The 20729-nt window shown below is 36.8% G+C and overlaps 1 protein-coding gene across 6 annotated transcripts in view; it reads right to left on the reverse strand.

The window, feature by feature from the left end:
• The window catches only part of LOC113041081 (extracellular sulfatase Sulf-2-like), a 140127-nt gene that overhangs the window by 22257 nt on the left and 97141 nt on the right, over window positions 1–20729 (reverse strand). For 4 of the 6 annotated variants that reach the window (XM_026199389.1, XM_026199390.1, XM_026199394.1 and 1 more), the window contains 4 exons: window positions 6578–6796; window positions 4532–4771; window positions 1612–1763; window positions 1314–1483 (listed from right to left, as the gene is read on the reverse strand). In XM_026199389.1, coding sequence (XP_026055174.1) covers window positions 1314–1483; window positions 1612–1763; window positions 4532–4771; window positions 6578–6752 — 737 coding nt within the window. In that variant the 5' untranslated portion in view covers window positions 6753–6796. Of the gene's footprint in view, window positions 1–1313; window positions 1484–1611; window positions 1764–4531; window positions 4772–6577; window positions 6797–11301; window positions 11833–20729 lie in introns of those variants that run through there. The other 2 variants (XM_026199391.1, XM_026199392.1) reach the window with 2 other exon arrangements.

Genomic DNA, 20729 nt, shown 5'->3' on the forward strand with positions numbered 1-20729 from the left:
TCAGTGGGTACATTAGTGTGAACTGAAGAGGACTATTTCCATTATAACATCTCCATCGAGTGGCACTTGAGTGACAGAAATAAAGAAAAGTGCAGTAAGATTTCTATTCACAGTGTAATCAATGATTTCCAGCTGTTTTATCTCCACTTTCACTGACCCTTTTCATGTTTTTGTGTATGTACAATGGAGTCCAGAAGTCTGAGACCTCAATTAATTTTTTTTTCTGAGCTTAACCTTCAAATAAAATGAACAATTACAACACAGAAACATTCAAGCAGCAATTAAGGTGCCAGGCACAACAGAAGCAAGCATGGCAGCGAACATCAGACCAACTGCAGCAATAAATAAGTGAAGCCAATTTAAGATGTTTTTTATTAAAAATGTAAAATGTGATAGGATTTAATGGTTTATCACTTTGACTAATAGGCGGTTACCAAATTGATGTGGTTGCTCAGTTTGAAATGACAATAGCACACACAAAGTTTGGTGTCAATATATCATAACTTTGCAGAGTTACAGCCTCATATATGTTTATGTGTTAATATTTTAATACAATTTTTTCTATCAAAATAAAATCCATAACTTTTGGCCAGCATGGTCTAAAGATGATCCGAGTTGAATTTGGTGAATATCGGACCAACGTTCTAGGAGGGGTTTGAAAAAGTATGTTTACAAAGAAAATCTGAATGGCAGACAGGAAGCATGACTGATTATGGCATCATTTGTATCAATGTTGTCAGCTGCCCTGAAACCTTTTAAGTACCTTCAAGGCATGGTGGTAAAGACACATATAGAGTTCTGTAACGATATGCTAATGCGTTCGTAAAATATAGCATTTTATGACAAAATTCAAAATAGCCAAAATGGCCAACATGATAAAACTGGGTATGGTCTACCCATTCTACAGACACCAGTTTTTTTTTTTTTTTTTTTTGGCCAGTATGCTCAGAAATTCTAAGCAAATAAAAAGCTATTTTCATATCTTCCTAACCACTAGATGGAGCTGTGCAGAAACTGTACCTTCGTGTCATGGATATTATAACACACAGCAAGTTCGGTCTCAATACGCCAACATATTTTTACAACTTGTCAGATTTTCTTCTATTGAAGCTCAAGATGCTTTTTGGATCATCCCAAATGATTCAGGTTTTACACACACTGATGAAGAGCAAATTGCAATGCAAATTAAGTGATGTTTTCATAAAGACGAAAAAGAGACCAAGCAAATACCAATACTAAGACATTGTGCAATCAAGCAGTTTTTCAGATCAACTTTTTAAATGAAATGTCGTGCAATGGAGGTCTGGACTCACATGTGCTGTGAAGCGTTGGGGAAGGCAGTGGTGTACTGAGGGGCCGAGTCCTCCGGGCCATGAGGGGCGGCGTGACTGATCACCATCATGATGGGTCGGTGAGGGTAGATCTTCTTCGACATGCGGAAGTAACTGATGCTGTCATTGGTTATGAGATCTGTCAGGTAGTCCTACAGGAGGTACAGAGATCTGAAGCATGAGTCTACTCATGTAAAATGAATACATGACAAGAAATGAAGAAAGAAGATGGGATTTTAAAAGATAATGTTCCACTTGATTGGCCACCGTGCACACACACCTTTGAGTACTCAAATCCATGTTTCTCTCGGACGCCGTTCCTGCACAGAGTGTAGTTGTAGAAGCGGGAATTCTTCACCATGGCGACCCACTCCTTCCATCCCGGAGGAATGTAAGTCCCATTATACTCATTCAGATACTTCCCAAAGAATGCTGGGAAAACACAAACACAGAAGGGTATAGTAATCATAAAGAAAATAGAGTTTAAAGGAGAGCAAAGTAGAGCATTGAGCAGTATAATAAAGTACAGCAGAGTACTGTACACTGTAAAAAATCTAAAGTTGAGAAAACGTAAAAGTTTAAGGCAACCAGGCCCAGGAGATTGTAGGAGATTTTTGATTTTTTTCCAACTTTTTGTTGTATAAACTGAAAACAACAAGTTGAGAAAACTCAAACATTTCCTGAAGCTGGTTGCCTTAAACTTTAGGTTTTGAGTACACCAGAGTCGAGAAGAGAAAAGAACAGAGCAGAGTGAAGAAAAGAAGAGGGAGGTACAGTAGAGTACAGGAAAGTAGAATAAAGCGGAGTAGAGTATAACATGATAGAGTTGAGTTGAGTAAAACAGTAAAAGAGAAATAGTATCTTACAGTACAAGAGAAGAATAGAAAAGTGTATACTACAGTTGAGTAGTGTAGAACAGAAATGAGTTCAACAGAGTCAAGTGCAACACAGTAGAGTAAAACAGCGTAGAGTAGAGAACGGTAAAGAAGAACAGTCTATGGTAAAGTTGAGTAGAACAGAACACAACAGAGTAGAGCACAGTTGAGTATAAAAGAGTGCAGTGAGGAAGAGGATGGAGTTCAATAGAGTATTGTACAACAGAACAGAGCAAAACAGCTTATAACAGAGTAGAGGTAAAGTTGTGGTAAATAGAAAATAATAGAATAGAGTATGGAGAAGATCAGAGTAAGGAAGAGCAGTGTAGAGAAAAGTAGGTATGATAACTAGTCTAGAAGAGTAGAATTGAGCAGTGCAGTACGCTGTAGAGTACAATAAAGTAGAGTAAACCTTTTCTACTAAAAAAACATTGCACATTTAAAATACAGTGGGCATATAGACAGAAGCTGCATGTAGAGAAACAGAAGACGGAGATACGTGAAGATGGATGAACATTTGTGTTGGAAATGTTACATTAGAAAGGATGTTGGTGAGAGCCGGTCTCTCTCCTAGAGGAAGTGTGCTCTAATGGATCACTGTTACCACTAAAAGCCTGACTCACTGCCAGGTGTGTGTGTGTGTGTGTGTGTGTGTTTGTGTGAGGCGCTGGTCATGCTATGTTTACATGCACATGGTAGTTTTGCATGATGTCTATGTCACAAACAGAAAACATCACACACACACACCACCATACATCCCAAAGGTTTTTAGTTTAATGAAAATCATCTGTTGAAGACAGATTATGCCATTGTTTGTTTAAGAGTCTGTGATAGTGTGTTTGAGTGTGTGTGTGTGTGTGTGAGACCTGGGGGCCTGCCACACCGAATCTCTGGTGAGAGTGTGTGAAAAACCCAACAGACACAACTCTGACTGAGGAAACAGCTCACAAATGAATGAGAGCTCAATCTATTAAATTAATTTTACATTCATGTCAGGTTGTGCTTGTAAGGAAGAGTTATGTCCCATGATGCTTTGGTGTCTACCCAGAGTTTTTCAGATGGAAATCATCAAAAGCTACGAGGATATGAAAGTGTGATCTCAGAGCCACAGCTGCTACACTCTGATTAGGCTCTAATCTAGTCCAACAATGAAGTTTACGCTATAAAGATATAAAGATATAAAGATATAAAGAGCACAACTTCGCTACACTCCTCTACTTTAGGCGGCTCTATTTCATTCCACTCTGCTTTGGTCTACGTTACTCTGTTCTACTCTATTTTAGTATGGGCTACTCAAATGTATTCTACTCTAGCCTACTCATCTGTATGTTATTCTCATCTATTTAAGTCAAGCCTACTCAAGTCTATTTTATTCTACTCTATGTTAGTCTGGTCTGCATTAATTAACCTTTCTCAAGTCTATGTCACTCTATTCTGACTTATTTTATTTTAATCTACCTTACATTTTTATACATTAGTCTACGCATCTTGAGGCTATTCACCTTCACTTTAGTCTACTCAACTCTATATTCTATTCGTCTTTAATCTATTCTACGTTATTCTATTGATCATTAAGCTCTTGTATTTTCCTTTTTTATAGTCTAGTCAACTCTACTCTAGTACATACTACCTCTTCTTCAATCTAGTCTACATTATTATAATAATCTCTACACTATTCTGTTCTACTCTGTTCTACTCTACTTCAGTATATGACACTCTACTTCAATCTAGTCTACATTATTCTACTATCTTCAACTTTACTTTAGTATAGTCTTCTCAACTCAACTCAGTTTTTATTCTACACTATTTTAGTCTACTCCACTGCTTTAATAACTTTTCTCAAGTGGATGTTACTATATTCATCTCTGCTAGTATAAGTATTCTACTCTACATTCTACTCATGTCTACACTTCTGAAGGCTATTCACCTTTACATTACTATAGTCTAAAGTCTACTTAACTAGTACTTAATTAGTCTGCTTAACTTAATTCTACTCCACTTAAGTCGATACTACTCTACTTCATTCTACATTATTCTACAAATTTCTAGGTTATTTTCCTACTCCTCTGAACTCTATTCTACTCTTCTTCAGTCAATATTACTCTACAATTTTCTACATATCTCTAGGCTGTTTTTCTTGAATCTGCTCAACTCTGTTGTACAGTCTGTGCTACTCTACTCATCTCTAGGCTATTCTCTTACTTTACTCTGTTTTAGTCTACACAGTTCTATGCTGAACCCATAGCTCTACTGCACTCTACACTACTGTACTCCACTAGTTTAACCAAGTGATCCTTCCAGTGTGTGTTTGTGAATGATGTCCACCTGTCCTGTAGCCAGTGCTGTTGAGGTAAACTCCAAAAGTGCGCGGCTCGTGTTGGGCCTGCCAGGAGGGGGAAGAGCAGTTCTCGTTGTTGGTGTAGGTGTTGTGGTTGTGGGCGTATTTCCCCGTCAGCATGGAGGAGCGCGACGGACAGCACATGGGCGTGGTGACAAACGCGTTGGAGAAGTGCGTTCCACCCTGTTCCATGATCCGCCGGGTCTTATTCATGACTTGCAGGGAGCCTGGATGAGAGAGCGAGTGAAAGAAGATCTGTCATATATCACTCAAGGTGACATAAAGTCTGCTCTACCGATCGCTCTACTTCAAAGAGAACTGGCTTCTACTTTTCCTCTTCCTCTACACAACACTAGACATCGACCGGATAAAGATATCAGTTCTTTCATTTATTCTATGTGTGACATCCCAGCCTTTAAGAGGAAATGTATTGGTTGTTTGCATCCTGGGAATTCATGTGACACCAGCAGCATGTGTGTGTGTGCGTGTGTGTGCATGAATGTGTTATGTTTAGAGATATATGATACAGTCTTTATATTCACAAGTCACACACTATTTATTAAAAGTCTCAATGACATTATGTACAGGAAACGAATGCTGCTCTTTTGTACACTATTTCTCAAAGAACCCTAATATCTTAAAATAGAAAAGAGTTCTTTTAAATTATAATGATATTTAACAATATTACAGTTTCCACCAAGAAAAAAGCAGCACAACTGTTTCTTGAGCAGCAAATCAGCCTAATATAATGACTTCAGAAGAATAATGTGACAATGAAGACTACTGTAGAGTAATGATGCTGAAAATTAGCAAAAAGCCAATTTTGCAATTTACAATTTAAGTTTTAAGAAGCCCATTTTTTTTATTATAACTTATGGGAACAAAGCTCAGTGAACTCACACAACCTACACCCTGATTGGCTCAAATGATATGATCAGAGACAGGAAGTCGAATTCACTTTGGCCTTTTCAGACAGGATCACCACACCTCTACAGGTTCACGCAGAAAGGTCAGCACATACAAATGTGCACACTGCAAAAATACTCTGTGCACTTCACACACAAAGGTCAGGATGGATGGACAATATTGTATAAATCAGCATTCACCCAGACAAGCACTCAAGAGGAAACGAGATGAGACACAGACAGTCATCTCTCTGCTACATCCATAATTACAGCTTACACACGCATGTGTGTGTGTGCATATGAAATCAACACTGTCCAGTGCTGAGAGGAGTGGGGACTTTCCTTCCTAATTGAATCACTGTCTTCCGCTCTGACAAAGCCCAAGATGTCTCTTTTTCACCACATAGAGACAGTCTGTAAAAAATAAATGAGCTCTCACACACACAAACACATTCAACACAAGCAAAGGCTCTTTCAGCATTAGCTCCATCGTGTACCTGTAACCCTTTTAGACTGAGAGATCTTATTTGCTAAAACCATTAGAGATTCTAAAGAACGGCTTTGTTTTAGGAGCAAAAGACACAGGACTGTGACTTATTTTTTTTTTTTTTTAAACAAATGGTTAGCTCAGGATATACTGGTTAAATACATAGAAATAAATAAAACAGTAGAAATACATTACCGTACAGTAGCTTTTTAAAATGTTTTTAAAGGAAATCTTTTAAGTTGCATTTATTACATATTAAAAAAAACACTAATATTTTAGAATATTATTTCAATTTAAAATAACTGTTCTCTATTTCAATATATTTTAAAATGTATTTTATTCCTGTGCTGCAAAACTGAATTTTCTGCATTATTCCTCCAGTCTTCAGTGTTACACGATCCTTCGGAAATCTTTCTAATATGCTGATTTGCTGCTCAAGAAACATTTCTGAATATGAATAAAAATTCAAAAGAATGGCATGTCTTTGAAAGCATTTACTTGTATCATTATGAATGTCTGTACTGTCATCCTTGCTGAATAAACGCATTACAAAAGCATAACAAAATCTTACTCACCCCACATTTTTGAGAAGTCTATTTAAACAATCTGACTATAAAATCAAGTGTTCTTTTTCCACTCACCTAATTCAATGTCCTGGTCATCGGTGAGGATGAGGATGATGTTGGGACGGATGTTGCGCCGGTCTCGCTGGAACCGAGGTTTCAGTCTCTGATTGGACTGGAAGATGGAGGCATGAGCCACCGCCAACACGGCCAGCAGCACCAAGAGCTGGGCCGCCAGCCCCTGCATCGCCATCTCAAGGCTCCCACTCACTCTATACTGACTTCACTCTGTGGCACCTGTAGGGAGAAGATAAAGAGGTTGTGTCAGCATGTGGTTTCGCCAGAGAGATCTTATTTAGGGTAAATTATTAATGATCTTAATTGTTATAGCCGTAAGTTAGGCCTATATATAAACATGCAGCTTCTCTTGCACTTAAAATATTACATCAAATGTAGGGTACAGCATGACCTGGACGCAAAGATAAACTCAACATAAGGAGTCAGCTAACAAAGTCCAAAATACGGTATGCAGAAGTGCCACAAAACAGGATTCAGATTCAGAAATGGTACAGAAAAAGTTAGATCTTGGATATAATGACAAGAGATGAGATGCCACATTTTTACAGACATCTGGACTAACTTAATAATTTGACATTTATTAGTGTTCTGCTCTAAACTCTGAGTGTTGCTCTTGGTACACACTGTACCACCAATACTGTACCACGTTTCGCTCAATAAATATCAGCGCTCAAGCTTAGAGGCAGAGGAGAAACTTTCACACTGTACAACGAAGAACAAAAATACACTATATGTACAAAGCCACTGACAAGAAAGTAGTTTAGTAACTACCTTTCAGAACTGTTGATGATTTGAAAAAAGTCATGATGAAATGTTGAAATTATGACACAAAAAAAGTTAAATTATGAGTCATAATTATGATATTTTGCAATTTTGTCATAATAAAGTTAATATAATATAATGTTATAGTTATTGTCTTTTATTTTACATTTATTATAATGTCATAACTATACCTTTTTATGTTGAAATTTTGACTTAATTCTAAAATTTTATGATTACTTTTTTGTTGAAATTTAATTTATTTCTAATTTCTACGTTTTGCATCATATTTTTTTGCCTTTTAATCACAAACTCTGAGATTTTCAGAGCAAACTTTACCATATTTTTAGTTGGTTCTGAACGCTACTTTTTTAGAAAATTTAAAATAAATAAATGTAGGCCTATACACTTTATAACAGCATCTAGTTATCTAGCGTATCCAATTATAATGCTCTACTTTTTTATATTTTAATAAATAACTGCTTTTATATTAAATAGAAAAATGCGTGCAAACTCCAAAAATAAAATCCACTTAACTATAGGAATAAGTACTGATATTTATATGTAATGACAATATTGAATCAGACACATTTTTGCACTTGCAAAAAGTGTCTGTTCAGTGTATTTGCCCCCCAAAAACCTTATTTGGGTCCTCGGCGGAGAGTTTATAAGATTAAAAAGCACTGCCCTACAACTCAACCCAAGTTAAATCAAACCATCGCCTTTCCACAATGAGAGATGATGAATCGTGCTTGGAATAAGCTGCCTCTCTCATTGAGTTTATATTATGGTCGCCATCTAATTTGAACCCAGTGAATTAGGGTCTTCATAAACACACACACATACACGCAGTGTCTAGGGTAAGGCTTTTATTGATGCACAATGCTGTTTCATGCACTGTAATCATTTCTTGAGCATGAATAATTTAATAGGATGGAATCCCCTTCTCAGCTGCTAATCTGTGCTGGAATATAAAACCCCACCCACTGCTACCCACCATGAGCTAAATACACCCACCACGCACACAGCAGGGACTAATCTCAAACCAGGGAGGGACTGGAGAGCATAAACAAGCGGAGGAGAGCCAGAGAGCGATAACCAGACGAATCAGGCAGAGGTGAAGAGGAGTAGCGTGAGCTGGAGAGCTTGAAGATGTCACATCTTTGAGTCAAAGAGCAGACCCATGCTGAGAACATCACTTTCACTGAATTATCACACACAGCGACTCTTTAATATTGTGATACTCCTCTTTGTGGAATTTAAAGCAGCTCATGTCGCTTGTTTCTCATTCTGCTACGCTGTCGTTGTTGCTGTCTAGGTGCACAGAGTAGAAACTGACAGTCATGCTGTCGCCATATAAATATAATAACTCATTAACCATCCCTATGTGCATCAGCCTGCATAAATCTCCGAAAAGACACTGGGCTCCGAAAGAAACTTAATTCAAAGCTGGAAATCAAATTATGACATGAAATATTTCAGATTCTATTTCGAATGGTTACTAATCATAGAAGTCAATTTGTGACACTGATCATACGACGGTCAGATGTTCTTCTACTGAAGCTTTTTTAATAATCTTTGGATCTTCTCAAGTCAAAGAACAAGACCATCAGGTTGTGGAGTCGAGCGCTGCTGCCATTAAAGCAAAAAAGTGACACACACAGTATGTACTAATTATTAACGTTCACATGATTTTACATTCAACTTTTCACTGTCGCGCTAAAATTAAATTGAGTTCAATTTGAGAATGCAAAATCAAACGGTTTCCACAAGTGGTCTCGGATCGCTGCGTATCAATCTGTACAAATTACGCTTGCAGTATTCGTGTCTGTAATGTCAGTTGAGGATACCAGGAGTATATTCATGCCAAGACAGCTGTGCGCCTGGAAATGAAAAGGAATGAAAGAGCGAAGAAAGCAGATACCAGTCTCCGAGGAGACAAATTACAAACCCCTTTAACCCTCCGAGACATTAATACAACCGCACAAACACCTCCGTCTACATTCAAAACACTCCGAATCCACAACCTCATTCATGTGCACCAGCATTCACACAAAAACATTGCCAAAAATGCATTTTGCGTCAAAGAAAATAATGCAGAACTTGTAAAATAATGTTTTTCTACACATAACCAATAGTGTACTGACAAAAAGACATGTCTTTGATGAAACGCTCTCTCTTTGGTGCTCTGCATGCTAGTGTACCGATCGGAAAGAGCCTTTAGCACCTCGAGAACCATTGATTTCAGTTGCATTTCTGTTATATTTATGGAAAGTCACACTGACTTTTGGCAGATTGGACCAGGGTGGTCAAGGTCCACAGAATAGAATTATATGAAAGACAGCATAGCATGATTTTTAATAGATTCTGGGAAATTATAAAGCACATGATAGAGTCTAATAGGTAGCTTGCGCTCAGTCATTTCGCTTTTTCTATTTTCGCTCTACGTCTCTCTTATTTTACGACACAGATAAAATTAGCGCGAGGAATGTCCAGCTGACATGACTGCCCCTTCCATGTGTATTCGGAGTAAGATTCATCAAGATGAATCAAAGAAGGTTCTTGAATGACAAAAGGACTTTAACATTTAGTATTTTTCCTGTAGTGAAGTGAAGACTGATACTACTGCAAACCATTTCAGTTTCATTCCCTTCCCTTGGCTTTTGTACATTATACTGTACACTTTATCTGCGTTCCTAGAGATTTCACACTTATGGCTTGCTTTTGTCCGAAACACAATATACGGTTACCCAGCTCATAGCCACTAGAGAGAGAAAGACTGACACGGTCTCTTTTACTGCCGGTCCTCACAGGACCTGTAAAGACAGGGGCTTTATTCGAAGATTATATACAAAAGAACAGGATACACAGTACACTGCTATTACTGTTTGAACAGAGACTTTTGAAGCATTTACTCTACCATTATCAAAAAAAAAAAAAAATGGATGTGCAGTTTACTGAGAGTAAGGTGTGTTTTTACACAATTCTATAAACACCATGTTCAAAAGTGTTATTTTTATAATTTATATAATATAAAGTATTCTTCAGTCAAATCATATAGTTTGTGGTCACCAAGCAACACAGCAGATAGGTGCTTTATTATAGTATGTGTGTTTTTTTTGGGAGTGCGTTTATAGTACAGTATATATGAATATGGCTTATCCAATAAAAATTTAGAGCAATAACTATCCATTTTATAATCCAAAAATATAATTTGAAAAAATATATTTGATTTTTATATCACCATACCCATTAAATTATTTTTTAATTAAACATTTTATCAGGAATAGATTTAAATGTGAATTTGAATTCCAGTTTGAATTGTGTCAGAATTTGCATGTGAACTGTGAATTCAAATTATAAATTAAATTGGATACAATCACACAGCACATCTGAACTGTATTACACTTTTAATTTATATATACATCTAAATTGTATCTGTCTTTGCGTTTAAATTTAAAATCTGGATTTAAATGTCAACTGTGAACTCAAATTGTATTTGAATTTGGATTTAAATATGCAGTACGTAAACTACATTCAGATTTGGATTTAAATATAAATATGAACTGGATCCGTTTTTGCATTTAAATTTGAAATCTGGATTCAGATTGTAACTGTATTTGGATGTAAATATGCAGTGTTTAAACTGCATTCTGATTTTGATTTAAATATAAATCCAAAATGGATCCGTTTTTGCATTTACATTTGAAATCTGGATTCAGATTGTAGCATAATTTGAATTGCATTTGGGTTTGGTTAAATTATAAATTTGAATTGCGTGTGGATTTCCATTCAAATTTAATTTGGAACTACATCTGGATTACAATTTAAATATAAACGGAGCTGTTTTAAGATTCCCTTTTAAGTTTACATTGGAAATAGTTTTAGAATTAAACTAAGTTTGAGGCTTTAAGAGGCTAAAATACTAGAAACTATAAAAACGGAGCAGAATTTATGCAACTTACAAGCCTGAAGTGAGCAGAATCTGGGTTAATGTAGAGTCCCTCAACAGAGGCACAAACCCCCAACTTCACTTTTCAGGAGAACACCTCTCCTCCACTCGTCTCTCTGCGTCCCTCATTCTAAACCTCCATTCCTCTTCTCTCACCTCCTCGCACAGAATCTCCCACTTGTTATCACTGTCATCCCTGTCTCTTTCTGCTCTCAAACACCTCTCCCTCTCTCTCACGTCTGGTTCCCTCAGTTCCGTGAGTACCTCATGGTGTTGATGTCAGATGCCTCGGTCTGTCTCGCTCAGCGCAGCTGCTCATCCCACATGGAAGTAGAAATATCCAGATATGGAGCGCGAGGGCTATGGGACCATTTAATGGGATCCTTGATAACAAGATACGGTGGTAACACTCCACACACTGCACTTCCTCATCTGTCTCTGTAGGTCACTGCGCTGTAGCTATATCCCTCTCTCTCTCTCTTTCTCTCACAGTTGGAGTCGCTCATGTGCGCTCCTCTCTCTTCACTTCTCTTCTCCCCCCCATCCAGGCTCTCTCATTCTAGCTTTATCACACCCCCCTCTCTCTCTTTCTCTCTCTCTCCTGCTATAATTCTATTCCCACTCGTCTCTTCTCCACTCTCTCAGGATTGATGTGTTGTAACCTTGAGCTCTGCCGCTTTCAATTTATTGTCCCTCTCACCCCCGTCCCATCTCCCATCTTTGGTAAGGGTTAACGGAGCATCGCGCCGTAACAAAACCGAGGACGAGGGTCCCATCTGCGTCCCGTTTCTGCTCCGCCGACCACGCTGCTCTGCATACAGGCACATTCATTTACATTACATTATATTAACAAGCACCTCAAATGAAAGCTCTCGCTGTTTATATTTACATGGGTTCTAAATGAAAGCCCGCCACATTTAAATTCAGATGAATTACTGCAAGAGCCGCTGTTTTATTTGAGGCAAAACGGTGCTTGTATTTCCATACCAATGATTTGTGCGTGCTAACTGCATGCAAATGGATGCAGTTGGGGTTTGCTTAAACTCACTGTGCCAGATCTGTTGAAGATGCTTTCAAAGCACAGATTGTTGATTATATTCACATTCTATATGTATGTATATATATATATATATATATATATATATATATATATATATAAACATAACATTTTAAATATAAAAAAATATTTAAAAAAGTGTTTATTAATTAGAAGTTATAGCATATTTATATTTTGACTAAACTTAAAATGTAAGGGGCTTATCATTTAGTAAATGGTTCCATTTCTTTGTTAACATTTTTTTTCATTCTCTAGTTTATTTTAAATAATAATAATAGTAATAATTTAAACAATATTATTATTTGTATTACTCTAATAGCCTATTTGAGTATTTATAATTTAGCACAGGTAATATACAGGTAATTATATGAATATAATTAATTTATCCACTATATGCATATTCTTTTTTACCATTTTTAGTAATGTTATTTTACTTCAATAACCCGTTTTAAATTGGTTTGTGGTTTGAAAATGAATTTTGACATGTACAAATACTCAATGTGGTCTCTAAATGAATATGAGCTCATAAAACAATGATCAAAATGTTGCTTCTAACAGTTTTAGATGAGCTATAGTACCTCGTCACAATGCAGAGCATGTCGAAATCCCAAAAGCACTTCCTATCTTTCACTACCAATTGACTACTTGCTAAATGCTGTCTTTCTTAAACAGGAGATAAATGTGTGTTGTAAAGTGGTTTGAGTAAAAAACAACCACAAGAGAACTGAAGAGGTTTTGTGTGTAAAGACCCTGATGGACTATGGCCGTCTGGGGCAGAGAAGTATTGATTCAACACACACACACACACACATCCCAGAATACATCCTCACATACAGAGAAATGACGACAGACCAGACGCACTTCAGACATCTGTCTATGACCGCGAAGACAGCTGGAATTTTCAACTTAACCCTTCGCTATTCACAACTAATCCCACAACTATTCTGCCATGAATTTCCCGAAAAATGCTCTACAGTTCCCACTGTGAGCAGCTCAACAGACCGTGTCTTTGTTATTGTCAGAGAGACACAGAGAGAGAGCGGGAGAAAAGAACTGTCAAATTGTCTGGCCTTTCTTTTTAATTAACTTTGTCCATTTGCTCTTCTTATCGGAGTACATTAAAAAAAAGGCCACCCAGACAAACACAGAGAGAGAGACAATGTGTGTGTGTGTATGATTAAACATAAAACGTACTTGAATAACATGCTGCTTATTAATAAATGAAACAAGAAGACAACGCTCTAAGCCCATTTTCACACACTGCAGCAGATTCACATCTAGAAGCTAGTTAACTACGTATTAAACCGAAAGAGTAAATCCAACACATTTCTTTTTTATTACTATTTATTTTATTTATTAAATTGTGATTGATTGATATTTAATATTTAATTTTGGTGCTCATTGCCCGATTTTTACATTTAGGTTAGTTTCACAATTTTTGACCATGGACCTCAAAACCAGTCATAAAATTTCTCAAAACTGAGACATATACATAATCTGAAAGCTGAATAGATAAGCTTTCCATTGATGTATGGTTTGTTAGGATCAGACAATATTTAGCTGAGATACAACTATTTGAAAACCAGGAATCTGAGGATGCAAAAATTTTTTTTTAAAAAAATAAAAAGGAGAAAATGTCCTTAAAATTTGTTCAATTGAAGTTCTTAGCAATGCATATTACTAATCAAAATTAAATTGTGATATATTTATGGTGGGCAATTTACACAATATCTTCATGGAACATGATCTTTACTAAATAAACTAATGATTTTTGGCATAAAAGAAAAATCGATAATTTTGACCCATACAATGTTTTTTGGCTATTGCTAAAAATATACACCAGCGACATAAGACTGGTTTACGGTTATTAAGACTAACTAAACTATAATGTTGTGAGACCTAGATTCCCTTGTAGCATTTAAATACTGATTTTGGTATTTAGTGTTTTATTTCTGTCTTTGTTGAGACCAAACAGATTTGAAATGTAATATGAGCTATAGTATAAAATAATTATCAGTTTTTCTATACACAGATATAATTTAATATTGGCATGTCTTAAAAAAAAAACAAAACAAATGAAGAGAACAATGAATGAAAAAAACCTAACAGAAATAAACAGGGCTATTATTGTTAACTAAATCTAAAACCAAAAGTAAAACCATAAAGCATTTTTTGTCACTTGAAATAATAAAAATGTTAACTTAAAAAAAAAATAATAAAAATGATGAAAAAATAATAAAAAAACATGAAGCTTTAAATCTTTTGTTAAATATTTTAATTAAAGTGTAAAGCAGAAATAAATAATGACCCAAATGAACAGCCAGAAATCACAAATCTTCATTCACAGACTGACACTAATTAACTCAACAAAACACCTGCTGCACACATCATATCAGAACATCAGCACAGGCTCAATGTCTCGGCATCCGCAGATCTGAGAGCTATTTCAGGTCTGGGTTTTACTGCCGTGACGAACATGTGGATGACTTGTATTAAATAAGGCCATTAATGAAGAGTCCTTGATGATAACAGCAATTAATCCTTCTTCATTAGTGTCTGCTAGCCTCTAATTACACCTGCTAATTATAATTCATCTCTCTCTCTTTCTCTCTGCACTGCTCTGGCGTGTCTCTGCCTCCCACACCACTTCAAAAATATGACAAAAATCTCCTCAAACTCATTTTAGATTTGCACTGCATTTGGTAGCTGTATTTGCGTTGTCAAGGGAAAAGTTTGTCATTAAAATGAATTGTATTTACAATCGCACTAAATGATGTGAATTATGAGGCGGGGAGCGTTGAAACAGGGTGTCAAACTGTTTAATGGAGAGATGCAGTGTGGGTTAAGTGGTTTGTGTGAACTACTGTAGTACACAACAGTGTATGAGTCTATGTAAGGTAATTACAATCCACTGGATACACTTTAATGAAGATTTATGAATACACTTTGATGATAAAAAATTGCATTGAAATATATCAACACACTACCTTTTCAAAGTTTGGGGCCAGTTTTTTTTTTTTAATTCATACTTTTATCCAGCAAGCACACATTAAATTGATAGAAAAAATGACTATAATTATAGTAATAAATTATTAGACTTAATAATCATCATCATTATATAGTTCTTTTGAACTTCCTATTCTAAACGGAAAAAAAGGTGAAAAAATCGGTTCTACAGTTTGACCAAAATATGAAGTGGCTCAACTTTTTACAACATTGAAAATAATCAGAAATGTTTCTTGAGCAGCATATCAGTATATTAGAATGACTCTTAGAATGAACTCTTTTCTATTAATATTAATACATTTCATTGTGTAATATATAAGATACAACAAGATACAACACAATAAAACAACAGTATGAATGTAAGTGTCTGAAACATATTTGAAACATTTGGAGACCTCCAGCTTGTTAACAGTGAATTTATGAGAATGTTTGTTCTGTAATTATTATGACACACATCTTGCTTGTCTAAAAGCCCCATGTGTTTTTCCTCTCGTGTATCTGAGTGATTTACAACACTATTACAATAAACAGTCTGAGGATTTTAAGATTTGGCTGAAGAAGTGTGTGTGTGTGTGTGTGTGTGCGCGCGCTGGCTTGATTGACAGGCTTAACGACTGCATACAGAAAGTAATTAATTTAGTTTGGGGAGGCCGTACAGGCATTAAGAACAGTAGGAACTAGTCAGTAATGGGCTGTAATTACTGATGCGGTGCAGAGAAACCACACATGCATAACTTGTAACCCTTGTGCAAGATGTTGCTCTGCAAGCAAAATGAATACCACAAAATAAATTCTTTAAGACAATGACAGAAAGAAGAGGAAGAAAGAACATGTTAATCTCTCATGCAATGAAATGCTAAAGCCCTTTGGAAAACAATGCATGCTGAAGAACTCCCGCCAACGTATTTGCAACTTATCACTGCTCCATTTGCCTGTATGTGTGTGTGTGTGTGTGTGTTTGACATGCTCTCATTGACTATGAATGCTGGAGCTGTGCCAAGGCTGCTAATTAATTTGCACATTAACCAAATGTGTGTAATTGCTTGTGTGTGTGTGTGTGTGTGTGTGTGCATGACTACACCGAAAGGATAAACGACTTGCCTTATCCACTTTGGCTTGCTGCAAAATAAAATGCACCATACCAAGAGTTCTCTCCGAACTGTGTAAACGTTTCTAGTGTGATTTCTGTTTAACACACATCATGCTCAACTACGTTATTCAGTGTTTCGAATCATTCCCAGATCTAACTGGGCACCGTGCAAAAAGATGAAAGTGACTTAAATGAAGTGTGACCTTTTCCCCTCAGTTTTCAATGGTTCTTTTTGCTGCTGCTTTGCTAATTAGTTATTTAGCTGACACTTTCTAATCCAAAATCATTTATGGTACACTAAATAAAACCACAGTCCCTTTGGAGATCAGGTGCCATGCTAGAAGACACACCGATGACAGTTCAAGGACCAATCAAACCTGCAAACCTCTACGAACTATTGAACTCTTATTACAAAAAAGTTATATTAATTCCAAATATGCAAACACATTCAAGATCCAAAACAATTTCACTAGACCTGGTGACGATTAGTGAACCAGAACCAGAAATAAGAATGACACCTAAATCATCACACATTCAAGTTACAAACATCAGTGCCTGCTCTTACATTAAAAGTAAGTAGTAAACATGTACTTCTAAAAATCATACAGAAGGGTGATGCTGGCTTACAGTCTTTTAGGACAGGTATCTGCTGCTGTTTACCTAAAATAATAGTGTTGCATCTAGCCTGAGGTGTGTAGTTAACAGAAAGTGGCCCCTGGCGATCAATGCAGTGTGACAGAGCTCTCTCGCGGGCTGAACCGGGCCGATACGCTCATCAGGAATGCAGGGAGGAACCTGGATGGGACACTTTTTGGAAAGCTGTTCTAAAGAATCTACTGTTCTTGATATGAAACCGTCTTCTCCTATATCTTGCAAATGATGTGATCTAATTGAAAGCACCTGAGGCACATCATCGTCTGGCAAACTCATTGCCAAATTAACTGAATAAATATGAAAATATGAAATGAAAAGTGCCTGTGGAGGAAGTAAGCAAGAGAATGTACAAAATCCATCATGCGATTCGACAACTTCTTTCAAGAATAAAATACATATCTCATTTAGGGACATTTGTTTGACCGTTTGGTGTTTTATATGCATTTTGTGACATGCTGAATACTTTTTATTTTTTATTTTACTTTAAGGTCCACTTCTTGATTTTAACCATTAACTATGACTTTTTTAAACACAATAAACTCGTATTTTGCAGTTTATTAATAGTTAGTAAGGTGGTTGTTAAGTTTAAGGCTTTTCATGCACAAAATCAAGTTTAGAATTTTGCGTATGATATAGTCCTAACTTTAAAAATGCAACAGTTCTTAATATTTCTGTGTAAGAGAGCAACTCTAAGGTCATAGGTCTGGGAATGTGTGATCTGATAAAATGGATAAAATACATGCAATGCAAATCACTTTTGATAAAAGTGACTGCTAAATGCTTAAATGTCAAATTTTGTCATGAAACACAGCATTTGTTTCACATACTTCAAATTTGTCAGGTTTCACTCTGCACCCCATACGCTATAAAAATCAATATTTTTTTAATTAGCATCTATAGTTGCATGAAAAATCTAAAATATCCATTGCTCATTTTCAGGAGAATAACTGACTGTAGCATTGTTTTTCAGATAAAGAAGTATGTTAACTAAGCATGTTTCTTAAATATCTGCAAACATATTATGGTATTTGTATGCTTTAGTAGAGTCAAAAACTTACATACAGCACCTTTAAAATTGGTTCTTTTAAGAACTGTTCACAAGAAGGGTTCTCTGGGAAACAAAAAAATGGTTCTTTAACGGCATTGCTTCCAAAACCCCATTTCAGAACCTTTATGCTCACTCGGTCCACATTCTGCGCTCTGATTGGTAGTTTCCATGCTGCATTGCTGAAGATGCACATCAGTTTGAATCCAGCTCAGTTTTAGCATCAGCTCCAGTCTCTGTCGTTCATGTCAACTCTCACTGAAAATGAATGGATTCCGGTCACTTTGTCATTGAAAATTGCTGTCAGATTGCATGAATGCTCCTTTAGTTTGTCCCTTACCCTGGGTGAGACTGACAGAGTCAATGAATCAATAAGCCGAAAGAATTAAAATGCTGGGAAAGTGCTTATTCTACATTGAAGAGGGTCGTTATTTAGCCCAATTTGCAAAGTTTACAGAGAGCGGCCTTGCACAGGCAGGACCGGTGCTGTAGCTTTATTAGAGATATTAAGATTCAGCTCACTATTAGCCGCCAGTGGTGAATTTTAGTGTGCCTGCAAGGCTTCTGAACCAATTTACCTCTTTTCCCCTAAGCATCAGCTTATCTTTAAGCAGAGCAGTTGAGTAGCACAGTTCACCTCCTTTTACCTCGGAAAAGTTGAGGCTAAAACAAACCCTGATCGATTCCACCAGTGTGTCAAAGTTTACTTCTGCTCTCAGGTTAAGGATGGAGAAACTCTTGCGGTGAAGCGCAGTAATAAAAAGCTTGCGGTAACCCTGGTGGGGGCCAACTCTCGACCCGACTCCCACAAACTCCTGAGCTAACATTTGTCTTTGGCTTTCCATTGGGGAAACTGTACTTTCATGTTCTTTTTTCACACTGCCTCCTCAGTCGTTGCTAGAACCTGCCTCATTTCAGCTCGAAGAGTATTAATAAAGAAATGTAGGGGAAAAAAACTTTCCTACGGGTTTCAGCAGGAAAGGAGGAGACCAGGGCGCCTACAGAATATACATTAGATACTCTAATTTGACCCTTGTATTCAGTGTGAAAAAGACTATTATGAGACAGGAAAGCGTGGAAGTGTGAGTATGTGTGTGTGATATACAGTACTTCAACTTAAGTCCCACACGGGACGGGAAAGCACTTGTATTTTGTGTTTGAATGAATATGACTGTGATGTACATGCTCTTTTTGCGATGCCCATAAAGATATTCCCACATATGCCTTTGCTTGTCTCATCATGCAAAGCGAGCCTGAAGCCTTCTGGGTATTTCAGACCGCTGAGACGCCACACTGTGCAGCTCTGCTTCCATTCCTTCCTGAGCTCCTTTCAGTTTAGCAATACAAAACGCTTTCAGATTCTATGCCATTTAAAACTGTAAAAAATGCAGCAAATCAGCATAATGGAATGATTTCTGGAAGGACCATCACACTCAAGACTGGAGTAATGATGCTGAAAATTCAGCTTTGATCACAGAAATAAATTACATTTTAAAAATATATTCAAATAGAAAACACTTATTTCAAACTGTAATAACATTTCACAATATTACTGTATTTTTTTTTTTTTTATCATTGGTGAGGTTTCAGAAACATTTTAAAAACGTTACCAGCTCCAAACTTTGAAACATTACAGTAGTATTTAGTTCATCCAAAAATGTATAATGTCAGTGATTTTTAATATTATATGCTCATGCTGTTCTTTGCATACAGTGAAAATGAATGAGGACTGTAGCTGTGAACCCCCCAAAATTACACTATTACATTCTCTATCGGTTTAATTAAATATACCACATCGCTGGTTTAACCGAGATTTTTCCCTTTTGTTTATTTTGATGACATGTGATGATAAAGGAGGGTTTATTTTAAATTATTTAATTTTTATGGTGAACTATTCCTTGAAAACTCACAAACTGATCAGCATGTGGCATTTTTGACTCCTTCACATAGTCTTCTGATGATGCAATTACTTTGTAGTTTAAAGGAACAATCGGCAGAACTGCAGTACGTGGTTGTAATTTCAACTTGTGTTACATGCAGTAGAGAATAGTACTGTATTATTTAAAGCCAAAGCCAAAGGTGCGCAGAACTGAACAGGCGTTCTGATTCTGTGTGTGCACAGTCTGTGTGGGTCTGGTGATCAGGGATACATAGAAGAAATAAACACAAAACATAAACCCTGACATCTCTGCTTACCCCCTGAAGTGAAACACACTCATTATCATGCGCACACTAACAGTTCAGACGGACTTCTGCTACTTCCAGAAGCATTGCTATGGCAACATCGCACGTCTGCTCGTACAACTACACAGGTCTCTCTCTGTGATGGACTTTCAGAGGAGGCTAATGCCAGACTCACAGCAGGATGAATGCGGTGCATCCCAGAATCCTCTTTCTCATTTGTATGTCACAGTACTTTAGTTACAGGTCTATGTTAACAGCGTGTCAAAGTGCTCTCTCACCCAGCTTTACTTCCTTCGTCTCTCTATTATTACATCTTGACCCACACATCCATCCATCCCTCGCTCGCCCTGTACCCGCTCTTCTCCATCACCCTGACTGCTCTACCTTTTTTCACCATCTATAGCA

The sequence above is a fragment of the Carassius auratus genome, chromosome 23, assembly GCF_003368295.1.
Source record: "Carassius auratus strain Wakin chromosome 23, ASM336829v1, whole genome shotgun sequence".
Taxonomy (NCBI): Eukaryota; Metazoa; Chordata; class Actinopteri; order Cypriniformes; family Cyprinidae; genus Carassius; species Carassius auratus.